We start from the raw sequence: 23,261 nt of genomic DNA on the forward strand, positions 1-23,261 counted from the left end.
CCGTTCTTCCTCTACGTGAGGCGATCGCGGGTATCCCCGGGTCGATCGAGTCCACGGGACCCGCGACCCGACCCATGGAGCTTGCCGCAGGCCGCCTCTTAAAGGGCAATGTACAGGTACTTTAGTTTGCCTGTACGAGCCCTTCTGCCGACATATATCGGCGTGAGGCGGTCGGCAAGCGGTTACTATCATAGGATCCCAGGAGCCTCTCATGGGGCCCCTTACTGACCTGGTGGCCCTTGGGCAGTGATCAGGTGCCAAGATTTCAAAAGTATTTCCTGGGACACTTTTTTTTTCCAGTGCTATATTTAGAGTAGCTGACATCCCCCGTGTTCCTCTATACATCACAATAGTAATCACAACATGAAATAAGTACTAATAATGGGGCACAACAAATATGAGGACTGAGAAGATTTCCTTTAGTTGAACTAACAAGAGTGCCCATTCTAGAGCTGGTAACATTGAGGATATTCAGAATCATTTTAAAGAACTGTTTTTGTGGGTAAGAGGCATAGGGGAGGAGTATGGATGGTATAAAAGTGTGAAGTATGTGCAGGTGAGGGAGAGGAATGTGGAGGGTATAACAGTGGGCACTATGTACAGGCAAGGAGTGTGGAGGGTATGATAATGGGCAGTATGTAGAGGAGATGAGTGTGGAGGGTATGACAGTGGGCAGTATGTACAGGAGATGAGTGTGGAGGGTATGACAGTGGGTAGTATGTACAGGAGAGGAGTGTGGAGGGTATGACAGTGGGCAGTATGTACAGGAGAGGAGTGTGGAGGGTATGACAGTGGGTAGTATGTACAGGAGAGGAGTGTGGAGAGTATGACAGAGAGCAGTATGTACAGGAGAAGAGTGTGGAGGGTATAACAGTGAGCAGTATGTAGAGGAGAGGAGTGTGGAGGGTATGACAGTGGGCAGTATGTACAGGAAAGGAGTGTGGAGGGTATGACAGTGGGCAGTATGTAGAGGAGAGGAGTGTGGAGGGTACGATAATGGGAAGCATGTACAGGAGAGGAGTGTGGAGGGTATGACAGTGGGCAGTATGCACAGGAGAGGAGTGTGGAGGGTATGGCAGTGGGCAGTATGTACAGGAAAGGAGTGTGGAGGGTATGACAGTGGGCAGTATGTACAGGAGAGTAGTGTGGAGGGTATGACAGTGGGCAGTATGTACAGGAAAGGAGTGTGGAGGGTATGACAGTGGGCAGTATGTACAGGAGAGGAGTGTGGGGGATATGACAGTGGGCAGTATGTACAGGAGAGGAGTGTGGGGGATATGACAGTGAGCAGTATGTACAGGAGAGGAGTGTGGAGGGTATGACAGTGGGCAGTATGTACAGGAGAGGAATGTGGGGGATATGACAGTGAGCAGTATGTGACAGTGGTCACTATGTACAGGAGAGGAGTGTGGAGGGTGTGACAGTGGTCACTATGTATAGGAGAGGAGTGTGGACGGTATGACAGTGGGCACTATGTATAGATGAGAAGTGTGGAGGGTATGACAGTGGGCACTATGTATAGATGAGAAGTGTGGAGGGTATGACAGTGGGCACTATGTATAGATGAGAAGTGTGGAGGGTATGACAGTGGGCACTATGTATAGGAGAGAAGTGTGGAGAGTATGACAGTGGGCACTATGTAGGGCGGAGGCCAACAAGTGACCAAGTGAGGGCATCACGGAGCAGGAGCGGTGCCCGGATCGGCCCGCCTGCCAGCAGAGCCGAGAGACAGCGGGGGGGGCAGTTGGCAGTCAGTATGGGGCACGGAGCAGCCTGCCATCCAGGGGCCCCTCGCCAGGGGGGGTCGCCGTGCGTGGAGGACTTGGACGGTGTGAGCAGATCGGAGGGAGAGCTGTCCGAAGAGGAGGAGGTGCCCAGTCGGCCGATCACGTCAAGGGAGGTCCAATCAGCGGCTGTGGGGAGACCACCCGGTCAGCCCGGTAAGTCGAACGACAATGTTATATTCACTAATGCTTTGAAGAGTTTGTTGGATTCTGTGTCGGTGGGGGGGGGGGGTGACAGGGCCTCCCGCACCGCCGCTGGCTACCTCTGACCAGACGCGGGGCGGGAGTGTGTCCACAGGGGGGGGCGCGGGGACAGATGCACGAACTGTTGGAGGGTTTGCGGGTTCTGGTGGGCCGTTTTGATGGTAGTCAAGTTCTGGATCCGGTGGAGGGGCGAGGTGTTGGCGGCGTGGGCACGGCCAGCGGAGCGGCTACTGGGGTCGCCGAGGGGGTGCTAAGTGAGGGGACCGGGGCGGTTCCCACGGGCAGTGTGGCGCCGGGTACTTCGGAAAAGGTGAGTACGGTGGATCCGCGGGGCGCGGAGAAGACGGCGAGGTCGGACATCGTGAGGATCGCAGATGCGGCTCGGTGCGAGGTATATTTATGCTTCGAGGGACTGTTAGGGGCACATTTAAAACAGGAGGTGAGGGAAAAAATCTGGAAAGGGGAGTATGTGGAGATTTTCTCCCTTTTGCCCCTGGAGAAGTTCAACCTGGATAGGGTTAAGCCAGATGATACAAAGAAGGAGGATGAAGAAAAACGTCGGTACCATTTAATCCTGCGCACATTTGCTAACTGGTTACAAGCATTCGCCATTTTTGCAAGCGTCATTGGGGAAAAGAACCCCCGAACACTGTTCGGCCTTATTTTGTTACATGGACGCTGTTGGGGAGGCCTATAGGGTTTATGGTGGCACGGCGTGGCTTCGCTACGACGAGCAGTTCCGGCAACGCAGGGCGGTGCGACCTGCCTTGCGTTGGGACCACAAGGACATTAGCCTCTGGATGAGGCTAATGGCGTCGGCAAGGACCCCTAATCAGCCATTTCAAGGGGGGGCCGGGAGTAGCCACTCTTCGGGACTGTCGGCCGGAAAAAATGGGGGAGTGTGCTGGCAGTTCAACGATGGGCTCCTGCAAGTTTGGTGGTGCCTGCAAGTTCAAACACGAGTGTTCGGGCTGCGGGGGAGGACACGCGCTCGCGCGGTGTTTTAAAAAGGGAAAACGTGCCGGAGAGCCTTCGCACAAGAGGGACGACGCCGGTGATGTGGGAAAGGATGGGCGGCAGCGGGGTTGCTCTACGCCGGTTTTCGGCATGGGTTTCGGATCCCGTGTGCGTTGACGGTGGTGCCCCCGCTGGCGAAAAATTTGAAGTCGGCTTTGGAGCACCCAGCGGTGGTTTCTGAGAAGCTGGCTAAGGAGGTGGCCTTGGGGAGAATGGCGGGGCCTTTTGCGACGAGACCGTTAGCCGAGTTGGTGGTGTCGCCGTTGGGTGTGGTTCCCAAAAAAGAGCCTCACAAGTTTTGGTAGATTCACCACTTGTCATTCCCGAAGGGGGGGTCGGTGAACGATTTCATCGACCCAGAGGCTTGTACGGTGTCGTATACGTCGTTTGATGCGGCGGTCCGCTGGGTGAGGCGCTACGGTCGTGGGGCGTTGATGGCAAAGTCTGACGTGGAATCTGCGTTTCGACTTTTGCCGGTTCACCCGGATAGTTTTCATTTGCTGGGTTGTTGTTGGCACGACCGGTTTTATGTAGATAGATGTTTACCGATTGGTTGTTCCATTTCCTGCGCGATGTTTGAGGCGTTTAGCTCCTTTTTAGAGTGGGTGGTTCGGGACGTGGCAGGTGTTGACTCCGTCATCCACTACTTGGTTGATTTTCTCTGTGTGGGCCCTCCTTCTTCCAATGTGTGTGCGATTCTGCTGTCCACGTTGCAGCACATTGCGGAGAGATTTCGGGTGCCTTTGGCAGCTGATAAGACGGAGGGCCCACGTACGGAGCTGAGCTTCTTGGGCATAGTGATTGACTCCGTGGCGATGGAGTGCAGATTGCCGGAGGGGAAGCTCAGGGACTTGCAGAGGGAAATTCGGGAGATTCATGGTTGTAAAAAGGTTCAGTTGCGTGCGTTGCAATCGTTGTTGGGTAAATTATATTTTGCGTGTAGGATCATTCCCATGGGGAGGATATTTTGTCGCAGGCTGTCGGCAGCCACATCCGGGGTGAGGGCGCCTACACACTTCATCAGATTGACTAGGGAACATAGGGAAGACCTTTTGGTGTGGTATCGATTCCTGACTGAGTACAATGGCAAGTCAGTATGGATGTCGGGCCCGGTGAGCAACTTCGACGTGGAATTGGTTACTGACGCCGCATGATCCACAGGATACGGAGCGTTCTTTCAAGGTCATTGGAGCGCAGAGCCGTGGCCGCAATCTTGGGTGGAGGCGGGTTTCCTTAAGAATTTGGTGCTGCTGGAACTTTTTCCGGTGGTACTGGCGTTGGAACTATGGGGGCAGGCTTGCCGGAACCTGAAATTGCGGCTAAATTGCGATAATATGGGGGTTGTGCAGGTGATCAACAGCATGTCGGCATCTTCACAACCCGTCATACGGCTGATGCGGCAGTTGGTGTTGCGCTGCTTGCAGTTAAACATTTTTCTATATGCTGTGCATATCCCGGGGGTTGATAATGCCCTGGCTGATTCTTTGTCTCGGTTCCAGTGGGACAGGTTCAGGAATCTGGCGCCGGACGCGAAGAAGGAGGGAGTCCCTTGCCCCGGGCTGGATTTGGGATTTGCCATTGGAATCGCCGCGGGATGGATCCGGCGGTCCGTAAGTGCGGCCACATGCTCGGCTTATAATAAGGTATGGCAGGAATGGCTGACTTTGGTTCAGGAGGCAGAGGTCGGGGGTGAGGAGCGTGCGCTGAGGCTTTTGGTGTTGTATTTGGTATCCAGGAACATGGAGGAGGGAAAGTCGGTTTCATCCATAAATAGGAAATTGACAGGGTTGGCGTTTTGTTTCAAGCTGCGTGGGATGGTGGATTGGACGAAGGATTTTTGGGTGAAGCAGGCTATTAAGGGATATCGGAGGGAGCATAGGAGTAAGGATACGAGGCGGCCTATTACTTTTGTGCGTTATGCGCACAATTGGGATCGGTATGCTCGTCACACTTCGAAAGGTTGTTGTTTTTGGCGGCTTTTTCACTGGCGTTTTTTGGGGCGTTCAGGATTGGGGAATTGGTGAGCCCTTCTAGGGCGGTTGGGGGTGGTTTGTTGGCACGCGATGTGGAAGTGTTCGGCGATAAAGTATCGGTGCTGTTGAGGAGGTCCAAAAGGGACCAACAAGGTGTGGGGGGTTCGACTGTCGTTGTACGCGTTGCCGGGCTGTGTGGCATGCCCAGTACGGGCGGTTGGGAGTTTTGTACGTGAGAGACCGGCAGGGGGTGGTCCTTTATTGGTTCATGCGGATGGGTCTTTCTTATCGAAATACCAGTTTGTGGCGGTACTGCGAAAATGCTTACAGAGGTTGGGCTTGGATGGTTCAGCATACGCTTCCCACTCCTTCCGTATCGGGGCGGCCACGGAGGCCGCCAGAAGCGGGTTGGATGAAACGGAGGTGTGTAGGCTGGGGAGATGGGAATCCAAACGATTCCGTACTTATGTTAGACCGCAGTTGGTTTGTGAATAAAAAAAAAAAAAAAAACATACAAATAAAAATTTCTGTACAGTGGTTGGTGAGTGATTGCTACGTTCTGTTTGTTGTTTCAGATGGAGGGCCTACACGCCTCGTCTGGATCCTGGGGCATTCGTATGTGTGCTGGGGGGCCAGGAGAGGGGACGCAAGACCAGGTGGGAGACAGTTGGGGATCTCCGGGCGGGAGGCGACCATCCGGTGGCTGGGTAGGCCGGGTATGATGTGGGGCAGGGTGGTCCCAGAAGTGGAAAGATATTTTTGGTTGGACAGACCGCCGGATGTGTTGGTCATTCATGCAGGAGGTAACGACCTGGGTTTCCGAACGGTCAGGGACCTGATCGCGGATATCAAGGCCGACCTGGTCTACCTGCGTACAGCTTTCCCGGACACGTTGCTGCTGTGGTCGGACATGGTGGCGCGGACGACATGGCGCATGGCCCGGTCTGTGTACAGACTTAATAAGGCACGGATTAGTGTCAATAAGGTGGTCGGGAGGTTTTTGGCAAAAGAAGGGGGGATGGTGATTCGCCATAGAGAATTGGAGATCAACGTTGGTCTTTATTTAAGGAAGGATGGGGTCCACCTCACGGATGTGGGCATTGACCTTTGGTCTTTGGGGCTTCAGGACAGCATTCAGGCGGCCCTGCGGGTGTGGAGGTGCCATCAAGGTTGAGGTTTCACCCTTTCAGGCTGTGGCGGTAGTTATTTATTGGTCAGTGACGGTAGCAGTTATAGAGGTGGTAAAGTGGGTGGGGGGCTCGTCGGTAGATGGCCCCTCCGGTGTGTACATCAAAGGTTTTGATGAATACTGGTGTTGTTGCACTGCGGGAACGTTGGTTGTCTCCGAGCGGGACAGCTGGAGGCCTATGAGGTTATGGAAAAAGTCCCGCAGTGCCCCCTGGTGTGTGTGTGTATATATATATATATATATATATATATATATATATATATATATATATATATATATATATATATATATATATATATATATATATATATTTATAGGTATATGGTAAGAAGGAGTTTAGCTCCGTCACTGACCAATCAATCAGGTGAAACATGTTGTTTCTTGGTTTATATGTGTTAATATGTTATTTATTATTAAAGTAATTTGGAGTTTTATTTGGTTGGTTTAATAAAGGCTGTTGTGGCCAGTTTACTCCACGAGAACTGTGTGGTCTATTATTAAGGGAAAAAGGGGTAGGAGTAAAAGAGGCTATTTCAGCAGAGAGTGTATATCTGGGCTACACGGGTCATGAGTTCTGTCAGCAGGGGGGGGGTGTGAGGTCTGTCAGCAGGGGAGGGTGTGAGGTCTGTCAGCAGGGGAGGGTGTGAGGTCTGTCAGCAGGGGGGGTGTGAGGTCTGTCAGCAGGGTGGGTGTGAGGTCTGTCAGCAGGGGAGGATGTGAGGTCTGTCAGCGGGGGGGTGTGAGGTCTGTCAGCAGGGGAGGGTGTGAGGTCTGTCATCAGGGGAGGGTGTGAGGTCTGTCAGCAGGGGGGGGGGGTGTGAGGTCTGTCAGCAGGGTGGGTGTGAGGTCTGTCAGCAGGGGAGGATGTGAGGTCTGTCAGCAGGGGAGTGTGAGGTCTGTCAGCAGGGTGGGTGTGAGGTCTGTCAGCAGGAGAGGATGTGAGGTCTGTCAGTGGGGGAGGGTGTGAGGTCTGTCAGCAGGGGGGGTGTGAGGTCTGTCAGCAGGGGGGGTGTGAGGTCTGTCATAAAATGCCAACCTTTATATGACAGCTTAGTTGTTCATCCACCTCCTGTAGTACGGGATCCTTTATATTGCCCATGGACTCTCTTCTTCGGGAACTGAGAACTCAGCAGAAAAATCAACAATAAGAGAAAAGAGACCAAAGACACCAGAAAAGTCCACCTGCTACATGGAAGACCTGTCCCCAGCATGTTGTCCTCTTCATCACCAGGATCTCTAATATTCAATTCCCTTTTACACACGTCACTTTCTTCCGGAATCCATGTCTATGTATCTGGGTGTTTGCAGGATGACCCCCAATGTTATCATTATGAAACCAGAATTATAATTCATATTTAAATCTATGTAAATGATATATTTCAGTGGGCCAGGTCTCTATGGTTTACCATGAACTGAATCTTTCCCTACATTGTCTTCGATGGAGGCAGGGAGCGGTGCCTTTCCAACACCTTCCATGTGCGGTCCTGGAGGGTTCCAGGCTGTGTGACGTAGCTCATTGTCTTCCATCCACACAGGTACGGGGCAAGGAAGTAGTGTAGGGGGATTTAATAACAGAGGGGATCCATTAACCACTTGGCCTCCGCAAGGTTTTACCCCCCCCCCCCCATGACCAGGCCATTTTTTTGCTATTAAGCACTGCGCTACTTTAACTGCCAATTGCACGGTCATACAACAGTGTACCCAAATTACATTTTTATCATTTCTTTTTTTTCAAATAGAATTTTCTTTTGGTGGTATTTGACAGTTTTTTTTTTGCGATATTAAAAACAAAAACAAAAAAAACTATAATCCCAATAAGTGTATATTGATGTGTTTGTGTGAAAGTTGTATCGCCTACAAACTATGGTGTATATAGCCGGGGTAATGAATTAGAATTCACGGAGGTCCAATCAGTAAAAAAAATTTCTTACAACCGGGGTCCGAATCATGTTGGTGTGATGACTCAGGTCCTTCACTTCTTAGTCCCCCCCCCCACCCTCTTAAATCACAACTCTATTCTTACATCAGATCCCATCAGATCAAGACTTGGGGGGGGGGGGGGGTAAAGCCAGCTCCTAAATGGCAGGACTGCAGCAGTCTGGATAAGACGGAAACTCGGTCGGGGTCCTGATCCGGACCACGGTCCGCCATTTTTAGTGATGCCTGGTATATACAGTATATTCGATCCTGATGTACTGTAGGTCTATCTCATTTCTTGAAGCCGTAAAAAAAAAAAAAAAAACACCAGGACAGTACAAATACCCCCCAAATTACCCCTTTTTGGAAAGTATTTAGTAAGAGGCATGGAGAATTTTTGGAAGTTATAATTTTTTGTCACAATTTTTTTTCAAAATTAAGATTTTTTTTTTTTTTTTTTACATACTGTGACCAGAGCTGTACAGAGTTTTCATATGACCGGTGTGGCGGTGATCAGGGACACTGACTGGTGTTAGTATGTTAATAAAAAAATGTAAATAATTTTTTATTCTATTTTTAAAAAAACATTTTTTAACATTTTTATACTTTCATCAGAGTAGTTGAGTGTCACCATATTAACATTACTACTCTGGGGGGCGATCTTGGATTATTTTTTTGTACACTTCACTGTTGCAACGAAGAGCATTGTAACTGCCACGTTTTTTACAGTCACCAGTGGCTCAACTATTCACAACAGCTGCGATCACTAGCGATTGGCTACAGCTAATCACATGGTACAGGGTGCTGTGTTTGTTCCAGGTACCATGTGATAACTGTGGGCCAATCACAGCATAGTCAACACAGCTGTTATGAATAATGCTTTGTTGACATTGCGGTCATGTGATTTCATAGTGAACACGTGATCACCGGGCCCCGAGTACCGGGATCTGCAATACACTTTGTCCGGTGGACACAGATATTGCGGGGGGTTTGCGGCACCCATCTTAGCCCAAGTAGGCAAAATGACGTACATATATGTGATTTTACCTACACATGCTGACCCGCCGCAGTATACTGTGGCTGGTCTGCAAGTGGTTAACCATGAGCTGGCCACAAACTTTAGAGCAGTGGTCTCTAAACTGTGGGCCGGGGGCCAGATACGGCCCTTTGCTTGCTTTTATCTGGCCCTTGGGGCACTATTTCATCCACTGATGAACAGTGGGGCACAGTTCCTCCCAATGACACCAATGATGGGGCACAGTTCCTCCCAATGACACCAATGATGGGGCACAGTTCCTCCCAATGACACCAATGATGGGGCACAGTTCCTCCCAATGACGCCATTGATGGGGCACAATTTATCCCAATGATGGGGCACAATTTATCCCAATGATACCAATGATGGGGCACAATCTATCCCAATCATACCAATGATGGGGCACAATTTATCCCAATGGCACCAACAACGGGACACAAGTATTTCCACTTAAACAAATGATGGGGCATTACCGTATTTTTTGGACTATAAGACGCACTTTTTCCCCCCAGAAATATGGGGGAAAATGTGCCTGCGTCTTATGGTGCACATATACGCTTGGCACCGCGCCCCCGCCACGCTCCAGAGCTGTACAGTGGAGGGGAGAGATCGGATGGCAGCAGCGCTGTGGGCTGCATCTGTAGTGCCCACAGAGCTGCTCTGTGACAAGTGCAGTCACAGCCATCCCTTCATAACCTGCCAATACCCTGCCAATACCCTGCAATACCATGCAATGCTCTGCAATACCCTGTCAATACTCTGCAATACTCTGCCATACCCTGCCAATACTCTGCAATACCCTGCCAATACTCTGCAATACACTGCCAATACTCTGCCATACCCTGCCAATACTCTGCAATACACTGCCAATACTCTGCCATACCCTGCCAATACTCTGCAATACTCTGCCATACCCTGCCAATACTCTGCCATACCCTGCCAATACTCTGCCATACCATGCCAATACCCTGCCAATACCATGCCAATACCCTGCCAATACTCTGCCATACCCTGCCAATACTCTGCAATACACTGCCAATACTCTGCCAATACTCTGCCATACCCTGCCAATACTCTGCAATACACTGCCATACCCTGCCAATACTCTGCCAATACTCTGCCATACCATGCCAATACCCTGCCAATACCATGCCAATATCCTGCCAATACTCTGCCATACCCTGCCAATACTCTGCAATACACTGCCAATACTCTGCCATACCATGCCAATACCCTGCCAATACTCTGCCATACCCTGCCAATACTCTGCAATACCCTGCCAATACTCTGCCATACCCTGCCAATACTCTGCAATACACTGCCAATACTCTGCCAATACCATGCCAATACCCTGCCAATACTCTGCCATACCCTGCCAATACTCTGCAATACCCTGCCAATACTCTGCCATACCCTGCCAATACTCTGCAATACCCTGCCAATACTCTGCCATACCCTGCCAACACTCTGCCATACCATGCCAATACCCTGCCAATACTTTCTATGGTAATGGTCACTCTGCATTTCATGGGCACTGGAAAATATTTTAGTACAACATTTGGTTCAGAATATTTTTTTCTTGTTTTCAACCTCTAAAACCTAGGTGCGTCTTATGGTCAGGTGCGTCTTATGGTCAGGTGTGTCTTATGGTCAGGTGCGTTTTATGGAGCGAAAAATACGGTACTTTTTCCCACTGAAGTCGGGACATTTCCCTACTCCCACTGGCCACAGTCCGGCCCCTCCCTAAAGTCTGAAGGACAGTCAACTAGCCCTTTGTTTAGAAAGTTTGGAGACCCCCCCGCTGCAGATTAATAATTTAACTGCAAACCCCTCACATCCTGGACTTTACCAGTTTCAGAGCCCTGAATGTGAAAGTGAGCTGATGATGGACTCCAAGTGCCCTTCTCTAAATTCCCTTCAATGCCAGCGATTCGCTGTGAATGGTCTCCTATGCAAAATATCATATTATTGTAGCGCCCCCTCTGCCAGTCAAATGACCCAGACCAATCCCGTAGGGATGATAAAACTGCAGCCCATTGCTTGAGGACTGATAAGGTCTGAGGGGGATTGGCATAGGTCAAAGTAGCCTGAACATGTTTCCCGAAAAGGTCGCTTCCACAGGAGGATAAGCGCCTATAAAGATTGACATTTACTGACACAATGCACAAAATTTACTGACACTTACAGTTTTTACTGACATTTCCAAAACTACAGGTTTAAGTGCAAATTTCAGTATTTAGGCTACAAACAAGTACAATATACAATTAGCCATGTGATTTAAGGTAGACATTGAGGCAAAAAGCATTCTTTATTTTGGATATAGTTGGTAAGTAGCTCAGGGACAGGATTTAGGAGGGGAAATAAAAATTAGAATGGGCGACACCTGCACAGGAAACTGACTCTCACCGTGACAGCAGTGTGCGGCAGCACAGATCACCGACAGCACAGATCACCAACAGCACCGATCACCGACAGCACAGATCACCGACAGCACAGATCACCGACAGCACCGATCACCGACAGCGCAGATCACCGACAGCGCAGATCACCGACAGCGCAGATCACCGACAGCGCAGATCACCGACAGGACACGTTCCCTCCTGAGTCACAGTGACAGCCTCTTTTCACATCAGGTGGTCCCTTCAGTCCACACAGCACCGAGAGTCCCACCTCCAGCTTGCCTTGTTCCCATCCCGCAGACCCACACAAGAGGCTCCAGGCTCTGTTTGTTTTTGCGTTTAGATTAAAAGGAGAAGTCCAGCCTGAGCTCGTTTGGCTGGGCTTCTCCTGTGGGTCACAGGAGTGCAGTTCGTTTTGCACTCCTGTGACCCGGTTTCAGCAGAGAGCGGTCTGAAGTCCACTCTCTGCTGACGTCACTAATATCAGTCCAGGCACCGCGTCATCCCGACTCTCGGAGTCTGGATCTGCCAGGTGCCTGGACCGATTGATGGCTCAGCCCCAGCGCTCTAATGAGTGTGGAGGAGCAGAGCAGGGGAGCTGCTGATTGACAGTCAGCAGCTCTCTGCTCGGGGAGCTGAGAGAACCGAGCCATCAGCGGTGTTTGATCGCTCGGTTCTCAGTGAAGTTGTGCCAGGGGACAGAAGCTGCATACACCTAGGCAAGTATGAATCTGCAGTAACCCCCTGATTTCCCATACTTCTCTTTTAAAGTATCTAAAGACAAAGATTTCTTTATTTCCGTGCTTTGGATATAGAGGTGAAAGGTTTTCAGGTAACTAGAACTGCATTCCAGGCTCGTTGGACTACCCATTTTGTGGAGTCTCAGCCAATTCGGAACCAGTGTGCCTGTGAATTTCAGTGACCCTTAAAGTGGTTGTAAACCCTTACAAACCACTTTGACCTACAGGTAAGCCTAGATTAAGGCTTACCTGTAGGTCCAAGCAATATCTCCTAAACCTATATGGTTTAGGAGATATTTGCCCGAAAACTGGCACAGCTGTCAACGGCGCATGCGCCGTAGACAGCGGAGCGCAGGCGCACTGAGCGCGGCATTCTCAGCGACGGAGCTGCCGCGCGTGTCGGCTCCCGTGCGCATGCGCGGGAGTGACGTCATCGCGGCTTCGCCGAATGACAGCGGCGGAGCTGCGAGACCCCACCAACAAGATGGATGCGGCGGACTACAGGGGACAGCAGTGACTTCGCTGGCTCCTGTGTCAGGTAAGTGACACATAATGGGCTACTATGCGATGCGATGCGATGCGATGCATAGTAGTCCATTATGCTTTGCCTTTGCAGGGAATGAAAGAGGAAGTAAACTCATCAGGGTTTACTTCCTCTTTAAAATATCTGAATCCAGGGCATCCCTTTGGTCTTGTGTTTGAATTAAAGTATCTACAGACAAAGATTTCGTTTTTTTCCCAGCTTTGGATGTAGAGGCGAAGGATTGTCAGGTAACTAGAACTGTATTCTAGGCTGGTTGAGCTACAAATTTTTTTGGAGTCCCAGCCAAACAGGAACCAGTGTGCCCAGTGAAAATTTCAGTGACCCTTACTGTATATCAGACCGATGCTGCATACACCTAGGCAAGTATGAATCTGCAGTAACCCCCGATTCCCATACTTCTCTTTTAAAGTATCTAAAGACAAATATTTCTTTATTTCCATGCTTTCAATGTAGAGGCGAAGGATTGTCAGGTAACTAGGACTGCATTCCAGGCTGGTTAGTTGGTGGGTTTCCTCATCACTGCAGATCTTGTCTTCAGGTCTCCAACACAAAGACAAATGTACAACCACAGGGGTTAGAACTCTTGTCCAATTTGTATTCTTGTCTGTGACCCCACAGTGGGGCAAGGGGGGGGGGATCCTCCCTTTATGTACTGGTGGGGCAGAAAATATGTGAAATCCGGTTGTCTCCAAAAACAGGAATAGAGGGTAAATCTTCCAACGGGGACACCTGCTCCGACGACAACAGTTGAAGAAGGGAATTCCTTTGGAGAGATTTCTTCTGAATTCTTGTGGTGTCTCTGGGATAGGAAGTGAGGGAAAATTGTATAGATCAGAATAAAAAAACCTAAAAAAAAACCCTTAGGGTATGATCCACAGTAGCTCAATCGGCCAGTAGCTTAAGTCCAGTAAAAAGTCTGTTGATGGGGGCTTGGACTTTTAATGAATTGTCAGCTGATACTATTGCGGTGTGCAGAGTTGCTATGCACTGTATATGATTACACAGATTTTGATGTATTGATACATTTATGGTGAACTTTATACTGTTAGTTATGATGTCTTAAAGTGACAGCGCACCCATTTTTGGGAAATGGGTTCTTCTATCTGGTATGTGGGTATTTTTGGCGTGCTGCTGTTACAGGATATTGTCCAGTTTATGCTTGCACACTGAGCAGGAAAATCTGTTTTTGTTGTATGTGGTCACAGCGGCACAGGGTAATGAACCCGGGCGCTCCGGACTCCGGTGCCGTCACTCTTTGATGTCAGCCCCAGGGTGGATTAGACCAACAGCGTGTCACGCGGCAGAGTGCACAATCCACGATATTCCCTCCGGATTCTAGATTTCTACTGTCACCCGGTGTTACCAATTCTTCTACCGTTTCCTCAAATTCCAGAAAACGCTGAGAAGAAAGAGAAAGAGAGAGAGATCGGTTATTCCTCCACTATTCACATTCCAATCAGGAGATGAATCCTTAACCCTTTGGCGCCGGCTGCACGTAAATATGTGGCCTCTCATCGCCTGGTCCTTGGTGCCGAGGGGGGTCACATATTTGCGTGAATTGCTGTCCATACCAAGAGCCCGCGCCCCACACAGTTACCGGTGCCAAACCGAAAGCTCCCGACAGTCGCGGCTGCCACGTGCTCTTAAACCCCGCCCCCATCATAAACCGCTTAAAGGGCCGGCAGGCCTCGGCGCTAAGAAGTTAACGTTTCATCTTCAACCACTTGCCTACCCGGCCAATTCTGACATTCCTCTCCTACGTGTTAAAAGATCAGCATTTTTTTATTTTTTTTCTAGAAAATTTACTTACAACCCCCCCACACATTATATATATATTTTTTAAAGCAGAGATCCTAGAGAATAAAATGGTGTTGCAATTTTTTTAAGCCACGCGATATTTGCGCAGCGGTTTTTCAAATGTACATTTTTGGGGTTGGTCGTCTGAGTACACTTACTGGAGGCTGTCATAGGTAATCGCGAGTCCAGTTGATTCCGTCTAGTGAGGAACGGAGATGATAAACCACTGTGCTGGCAATCACGTTGGATGCTCCGACATCAATCCGGTTGAGGCCGGTGATATTGAGATTGCCGAAACGATTCTAGGGTGTTTCTCAAATGTACGGGTCTTTATATTTTTGCACTTGGGGAGGGGGAGGGGGTTGAGGGATGTTAAAGGCCGTTTTTGTAGCCTTCCTATTTCTTCAATATCTGGCTGTGCCAATAATAGTATTGTATTTTTCTGCTACCTGCATGTAGGTCTGTGCAAGGAGGGTTGGCGAGCGTGCCCCCACCCGCAGGGCCCGCAGACTCGATGTCTGCCGGCAACTCGTGATCGCGGTGAGGAGAGGCAGAACCGGGGAACTGCCTTCGTAAACAAGGTGATTCCCCGTTCTGCCTGACGACATGACAGATCTGCTGTTCCCAGTAGGGTTGCCACCTTTTCTTCAAACCCGAACACTTTTGCGGCGCATGGCACTTTTTTTTTGTAGTACACGCTATAGGATTATAAGAATACTCTGGGTTACCCTAAGAGAGGAGTAATAAGGCGTGCTACGGTGAACAGTGACTGGGGCCCCATTGCATTAACAGTGGGGGGGGGGGACTTAAAGGGGCATGGTTAAATAAAACAAAAGCATTTGTGTACCTATAAAATATGATTCAATTAATAAAAGAAATGTCAGTTAATATATGAAAATAGCCTACCTTAAAAGTGGACACTGTCAGCCAGTAGATCAGTGGACGGTGTCAGTAGGGCAGTGGACGGTGTCAGTAGAGCAGAGGACGGTGTCAGTAGGGCAGAGGACGGTGTCAGTAGGGCAGAGGACGGTGTCAGTAGAGCAGAGGACGGTGTCAGTAGGGCAGAGGACGGTGTCAGTAGAGCAGAGGACGGTGTCAGTAGGGCAGAGGACGGTGTCAGTAGGGCAGAGGATGGTGGACGGTGTCAGTAGGGCAGAGGACGGTGTCAGTAGAGCAGAGGACGGTGTCAGTAGGGCAGAGGACGGTGTCAGTAGGGCAGAGGACGGTGTCAGTAGAGCAGTGGACGGTGTCAGTAGGGCAGAGGACGGTGACAGTAGGGCACAGGACGGTGTCAGTAGGGCAGAGGACGGTGTCAGTAGAGCAGAGGACGGTGTCAGTAGGGCAGAGGACGGTGTCAGTAGGGCAGAGGACGGTGTCAGTAGAGCAGAGGACGGTGTCAGTAGGGCAGAGGACATTGTCAGTAGGGCAGTGGACGGTGTCAGTAGGGCAGAGGACGTTGTCAGTAGGGCAGAGGACGGTGACAGTAGGGCAGAGGACCGTGTCAGTAGAGCAGAGGACGGTGTCAGTAGAGCAGAGGACGGTGTCAGTAGGGCAGAGGACGGTGTCAGTAGGGCATGGACAGTGTCAGTGGGGCAGTGGACAGTGTCAGTAGGGCAGTGGACGGTGTCAGTAGAGCAGTGGACGGTGTCAGTAGAGCAGTGGACGGTGTCAGTGGGGCAGTGGACGGTGTCAGTGGGGCAGAGGATGGTGTCAGTAGGGCAGAGGACGGTGTCAGTAGAGCAGTGGACGGTGTCAGTGGGGCAGAGGACGGTGTCAGTGGGGCAGAGGACGGTGTCAGTAGGGCAGAGGACGGTGTCAGTAGGGCAGTGGACGGTGTCAGTAGAGCAGAGGACGGTGTCAGTAGGGCAGTGGACGGTGTCAGTAGAGCAGTGAATGGTGTCAGTAGGGCAGAGGACGGTGTCAGTAGGGCAGTGGACGGTGTCAGTAGGGTAGAGGACGGTGTCAGTAGAGCAGTGGACGGTGTCAATAGAGCAGAGGATGGTGTCAGTAGAGCAGTGGATGGTGTCAGTAGAGCAGTGGATGGTGTCAGTAGGGTAGAGGACGGTGTCAGTAGGGCAGAGGACGGTGTCAGTAGGGCAGTGGACGGTGTCAGTAGGGCAGTGGACGGTGTCAGTAGGGCAGAGGACGGTGTCAGTAGGGCAGTGGACGGTGTCAGTAGGGCATGGACGGTGTCAGTGGGGCAGAGGACAGTGTCAGTAGGGCAGTGGACGGTGTCAGTAGAGCAGTGGACGGTGTCAGTAGAGCAGTGGACGGTGTCAGTGGGGCAGTGGACGGTGTCAGTTGGGCAGAGGATGGTGTCAGTAGGGCAGAGGACGGTGTCAGTAGAGCAGTGGACGGTGTCAGTGGGGCAGTGGATGGTGTCAGTGGGGCAGTGGACGGTGTCAGTGGGGCAGTGGACGGTGTCAGTAGGGCAGAGGATGGTGTCAGTAGGGCAGAGGACGGTGTCAGTAGGGCAGTGGACGGTGTCAGTAGAGCAGAGGACGGTGTCAGTAGGGCAGTGGACGGTGTCAGTAGAGCAGTGGACGGTGTCAGTAGAGCAGAGGACGGTGTCAGTAGGGCAGTGGACGGTGTCAGTAGGGTAGATGACGGTGTCAGTAGGGCAGTGGATGGTGTCAGTAGAGCAGTGGATGGTGTCAGTAGAGCAGTGGATGGTGTCAGTAGGGTAGAGGACGGTGTCAGTAGGGCAGAGGACGGTGTCAGTAGGGCAGTGGACGGTGTCAGTAGGGCAGTGGACGGTGTCAGTAGGGCAGAATGTATAGTGTATGGTGGGGGGGGGGATTGAGGTGAGGACTGTGTATGTATGTATAGTGTATTGCCTTGCCTACAGTGCCTTGAAAAAGTATTCATACCCCTTGAAATTTCCCCAAAAACATAAATGTATTTTATTGGAAGTTTATGTGATAGACCAAGACAAAGTGGCACATAATTGTGAAGTGGAAGGAAAATGATAAATGATACAAATAAATATGTGAAAAGTGTGGGGGAGGGGCATTTGTATGGCGCCCCCCGGAGTCAATACTTTGTAGAACCCCCTTTCTCTACAAGTCTTTTTGTGGATGTCTCTACCAGCTTTGCACATCTAGAGAGGGACATTTCTGCCCATTCTTCTTCTTTGTAAAATATCTCAAGCTCTGTCAGATTGGATGGAGAGCGTCTGTGATCAGTAATTTTCAAGTCTTGCCACAGATTCTCAATGGGATTTAGGTCTGGACTGTGACTGGGCCATTCTAACACATGAATATGCTTTGATGTAAACCATTCCATTGTAGCTCTGGCTGGATGTTTCGGGTCGTTGTCCTGCTGGAAGGTGAACCTCCGCCCCGGTCTCAAGTCTTTTGCAGACTCTTTATTCAGCGTACACACGATCGGACTATCCGGCGGACTTAGAAAGAAGTCTTGACTCAGCATTCCAGCGGACAATCCACCCATCCCCCACATGGCTTCTCACAAACTACAAACAGGACTTCTTATGACTTTCTGTCTCCAATGTCTTACTACCCCTTCATTGATTTGAAGATCCACAGCCCCTCCATTGGCTGATGGACCTGCTGGGATTTGTCGTACAGCCCCTGTAGAGTGGAGGCTCTATCTATACATGCTCGGTTGACCTAATGTTCATACACAAGTCCCGTGGCTCCGGTAAGAGTACCCATCTTTTTGCCTCTTTCCATTCATTATTTTTAAAATTTGGACTTTATAGTGTCCTCTTTGGTGTTAGTCATTTCACTATTTTCTTTTTTTTATTTCTTTTTTAGCGCTACATTATAGTTTCCTTGTTTGTATATGAATTTTGGTTAGCGCAATAATTTCCCTTGTATTTATCCCTGACCTGTCTGGTGTGTTCCTTGGCTTTCAGGATGCTGTTTGTTCACTAAAGTTCTCTAACAAACCTCTGAGGGCTCCACAGAACAGCTGTATTTATACTGAGATTAAATGACACACAGGCGGACTCTATTTACTAATTAGGTGACTTCTGAAGGCAATTGGTTCTGCTAAATTTTAGTTATGGGTATCACAGTAAAGGGGGCTGAATACAAACGTGCCCCCCCCCTCCCCCCCACTTTTCACATTTTTATTAGTATCATTTTCCTTCCAGTTCACAATTATGTGCCACTTTGTGTTGGTCTATCACACAAAATCCCAATAAAATACATTTATGCCTTTGGCTGTAACATGACAAGATGTGGAAAATTTCAGGGGGTATGAATACTTTTGCAAGGCACATATATATATATATATATATATATATATATATATATATATATATATATATATATACACATACACACACACTGCATACTCGCTAGCTGACAAAGAAAATGCTGAAAAGAGGTCAGAGCAGAGGGATGACCTCATAAGGCTGCTGCTGCTCTGCTGCCAATTTACTGTCCAGTCCCAAGCAGTCAGGTCACCAGCCTGACTATACTGTCTGGCAGGGCCGTGGAAGTCTCAAGGCTGTATAAAAAATTATCAATATCAGTAGGTTTATTAACTGGCTGTACAGGATTACTGATTTAAAACGGCTCACATTAAATATTAAAACTCTGTTTTTAGCTGGGAGTTCAGCTTTAATATTTTTTTTTAGATTGTAAGCTCTTATGATCGGGGCCCTCCTAAGCTACTTCTGTGATATTGTAGCTGTACTCTCTTCCTTTATTTTGTAAATCGCTGTGCAAATTGTTTTGGTGATATATAAATCTTGAATAATAATACAACAACAACAAAAAAAAAAAAGTTAACTTTCCTTTACAAAAACAATATTAGTATCATCAGTAGCAATAATAATAATAATAATAACAATGATGATAATAATATTTCCTTTACACTAATAATAATAATAATAATAATAATAATAATAATATTGTTGTAAAGAAAATATTATCATCGTTGTGGTTGTTGTGTTTGTTGTGTTTATTATTGTTGTGTTTGTTGTTGTTGTTGTGTTTGTTGTTGTGTTTGTTGTTGTTGTGTTTGTTGTGTTTGTTGTTGTGTTGTTGTGGCTGTTGTTGTGGTTGTTGTTGTTGTGTTTGTTGTTGTGTTTGTTGTTGTTGTGTTTGTTGTGTTTGTTGTTGTGTTGTTGTGGCTGTTGTTGTGGTTGTTGTTGTTGTGTTTGTTGTTGTTGTTTTTGTTGTTGTTGTTGTTGTGGTTGTTGTGGTTGTTGTTGTTGTGTTTGTTGTTGTTGTTGTGTTTGTTGTTGTGTTTGTTGTTGTTGCGTTTGTTGTTGTTGTTGTGTTTGTTGTTGTGGTTGTTGTGTTTGTTGTTGTTGTGTTTGTTGTTGTGTTTGTTGTTGTTGTTGTTGTTGTGTTTTTTGTTGTTGTTATTAACAACAACAAATAATACTGATAATCATAATAATAGCAATGATAATAATAATAATAATAATAATAATAATAATAGTGTTATAATATTATTATCTCAACTTTCCTTTTCCTGACATAAAACATACCATTAGGAATTCTTTGCTGCATAGACATCCCGGACAGTAGCGACTCTTGCAGCACACAGGGTCCGACATCTTATACAATTCCATGTCTGCTATAGGGGCCGTCTCCATCTCCGTATCCAACACCGTCTCGTCTATCATCAAATTCGATGGTTGTGCTTCATCCGTCACCGTCCCTGGATTGGCCTTCACCATCATCACTACAACCACGGCCCCAACCATGAGAACGGCTCTCAGCTCCTTCATCGTTTCCTCAGAAGATCTTCTCCTGTCTCGGAATAAAGTCCGTCTGACTTTTATATCCCGCCATCCGCCCAGACCACACCCGGAACTCCCATCATTATCCCTGAATCATCAGTGAAGGCGGGGCAGACGGCTGCCGATACACGATCAGCGAATTTTATTGGACCTGAAAAACCAGAGAAACTGTTGTGAAAGTTTCTGGATGCTCCGGGGGGGTTAAAATTGCTTTGATGAACATTAACAGAATAAAAACATTACGTAACAATAAAAGACGGTCATATCTAAAAAAATAAATAAAATCAAAGAAACAAGAAAACCCCCTGGTGGTGGACTTTTTAGGCACGTAAAGAGAGTAGAGTTGTATTTTGGTGCAAAATCGTTTTATTAAACATAAGGTACGAAAAAAAAGTATGGATCATATAACATGAAGCATAAGAATTTGTATGGCGTTTACATCAGTATACATACAACAGTCCAAAACGCTCCAGCAGCCGACGCGTTTCGGAGACACATATCTCCTTCCTCAGGGGTGTGTATTTAACAAGAGAAATTTCTGTTCTAGAAAAAAAATATATTAAAGAAAAATGAAAAATGAGCATACATAACATACAGTAATCCACAAACAATTTTAACATCACATTGTACACTTACATATTTGTAACGAGTTGCTGAATTAGCATTCCATACTATTTGGGGGGATTAAGAGAGCTTTTTGTCTCTCTTTTCCGTCATTACTATATTTTTGAACATCTTTCTTTGATTGGGCACGGATATATAACGTTTTTTTTTACAACAATTACAATGAAAACTTTTGGAGCTGAGAATTTATCTGGCATACCTGTCCCGAATCCCTGTTGTTTTTAACCACTTCAATACAGGGCACCTATACACCTTCCTGCCCAGACCAATTTTGAGCTTTCAGCGCTGTCGCACTTTGAATGACAGTTGCACGGTCGTGCTACACTATACCCAAATGAAATTTTTATCATTTTTTTCCCACAAATAGAGATTTCTTTTGGTGGTATTTGATCACCTCTACGGTTTTTATTTTTTGCGCAACAAAAAAAAAAATACCGAAAATTTTGAAAAAAAAAATGTTTTTTTTTGTTTCAGTTTCAAAACTTTGTAAATAAGTAAGTTTTCTCCTTCACTGATGGGGCTACACTGATGGGCACTGATAAGGCGGCACTGATGGGCACCAATGTGGCACCAATGAAGTGGCACTGATGAGGTGGTATTGATGGACACTGATATGTGGCACTGATAGGCGGCACTGATAGGCGGCACTGATGGGCGACACGGATGGGTGACACGGATGGGCGACACGGACGGACACTCATAGGTGGCACAAATTGGCACTGATAGCTGGCACAGATTGGCATGGATGGGCGGCACAGATGGGCAGCACAGATGGGCATGGATAGGCGGCACAGATGGGCATGGATAGGCGGCACAGATGGGCATGGGTGGGCACTGAGAGGCGGCACAGGTGGGCACTCATAGGCGGCACAGGTGGGCACTCATAGGCGGCATTGGTGTTATACTATAGTAATGGATGCCAATCAGTGCCAAACAATAATGCATGCCAATCAGTGATGCCCATTGTGGGCACTGATTGGCATCCATTATGGGCACTGATTGGCATCCATTGTGCTGACTGGCATCCCTAGTGGTCTGGTGGCATCTCTGGTGGTCCAGTGTGGGCATCCTCGGGGGTAGTGATGGACGAACGTTTCGCCCGGCGGTCGTTTCGCGGCGAATTTCCGACATTCGCGGTCCGCACGTTCGAACGCCTTTTTCCGTCGTTCGCCGCGGCGGACTTACGTGTTTAATGTATACAAGAACTTTAACCTTTGGTGACACGTTTATCATGTGATACAGGACAGCCAATTGAGACATGACAGCACATGGACACTTGGACATTCCCCCTAACCTATAAATACACCCGATCCGGTGGCCATTTTACATTCTTTCTTCTGTTACGATAGGGACAGGTTCCTGTGTGGAGTAGGGAGAGATAAACCACTAGCTATTTGGTACACAAAAGTTCTTTTCAGGACTGGTATAGGTGTTAGGTGTTGATAGGTTTGCTGTGCTGCTGATTCTTGCAGCAGCCTGAGTGTCTTTTGTTAGTTTAGAGAAAGGGAAAGGACGGTGTATGCTACAGGGACAGCCAGATTAGTCTTTCATCATCATCATCATCATCATCATCATTAGCTGTTACTATCAAGGTCCACAAAAGAGCTGTTCCAGTAACCACTAATCGTTCTCTTTTTTTGCCAATTTGTATAGGGACAGGAAGGAAGCAGTGTTGTCAGGCAGTGAGGGTAATTTTAAAGACTTGCTGTTATTATTAGTTCCACAAAGGTTCTTTTCAGGACTGGTATCAGTGGTACAGTAATAGGCTTGTACATGTATAATATTCTTTCTTCCAAATATAGAAAGGATATTATACTTGACTGCTGCCCTTCTGCTGCAGTCTGCTAAACATTCACAACTCACTTGTTCCACAAAAGTTCTTATAAGGACTGGTAACTTGGTATAGGGTGCTACGGTACATAGGCTTGAGTGCGGTACAGTCTGCTGTTCTGTAAGGACCGCTATCGGTCCACAATAGATAGGGTTGACGTGCACCACTGCTGACCGCTGCCCTATACTGCAGCAGTCCTTCAGCGGTATAGGGACTGACGTACAGTCTGCTAAACACTAATACACAACCTGCTTGGTCCACAAAAGTTCTTATAAGGACTGGTAACTTGGTATAGGGTGCTACGGTACATAGGCTTGAGTGCGGTACAGTCTGCTGTTCTGTAAGGACCGCTATAGGTCCACAATAGATAGGGTTGACGTGCACCACTGCTGACCGCTCACCTATACTGCAGCAGTCCTTCAGCGGTATAGGGACTGACGTACAGTCTGCTAATCACTAACACACAACCTGCTTGTTCCACAAA

The 23,261-nt window shown here is 48.3% G+C and overlaps 1 protein-coding gene across 1 annotated transcript; it reads right to left on the reverse strand.

The window, feature by feature from the left end:
• Positions 1-11,409: 11,409 nt before the first annotated feature.
• LOC143997765 (uncharacterized) lies at positions 11,410-20,383 on the reverse strand. Its single transcript, XM_077493554.1, has 2 exons — positions 20,068-20,383; positions 11,410-14,202 (listed from the first exon to the last, which is right to left on the reverse strand). The coding sequence occupies exons 1-2, from the start codon at positions 20,308-20,310 to the stop codon at positions 14,065-14,067; spliced, it is 381 nt and encodes a 126-aa protein (XP_077349680.1). The 5' UTR covers positions 20,311-20,383; the 3' UTR covers positions 11,410-14,064.
• Between the last annotated feature and the right edge of the window lie 2,878 nt (positions 20,384-23,261).

This window comes from Lithobates pipiens, unplaced genomic scaffold (assembly GCF_037356315.1).
Source record: "Lithobates pipiens isolate NorthernLeopardFrog02 unplaced genomic scaffold, aLitPip1_a1.2 Scaffold_19, whole genome shotgun sequence".
Classification (NCBI taxonomy): Eukaryota; Metazoa; Chordata; class Amphibia; order Anura; family Ranidae; genus Lithobates; species Lithobates pipiens.

Excerpts from the sequence above, each read along its gene's own strand:
- LOC143997765 (XM_077493554.1), bottom strand. The coding sequence starts at position 20,310 with ATGAAGGAGCTGAGAGCCGTTCTCATGGTTGGGGCCGTGGTTGTAGTG. Across the intron at positions 14,203-20,067 it reads GCAGCAAAGAATTCCTAATG|CGTTTTCTGGAATTTGAGGA; the intron begins GTATGTTTTATG and ends CTTTCTTCTCAG.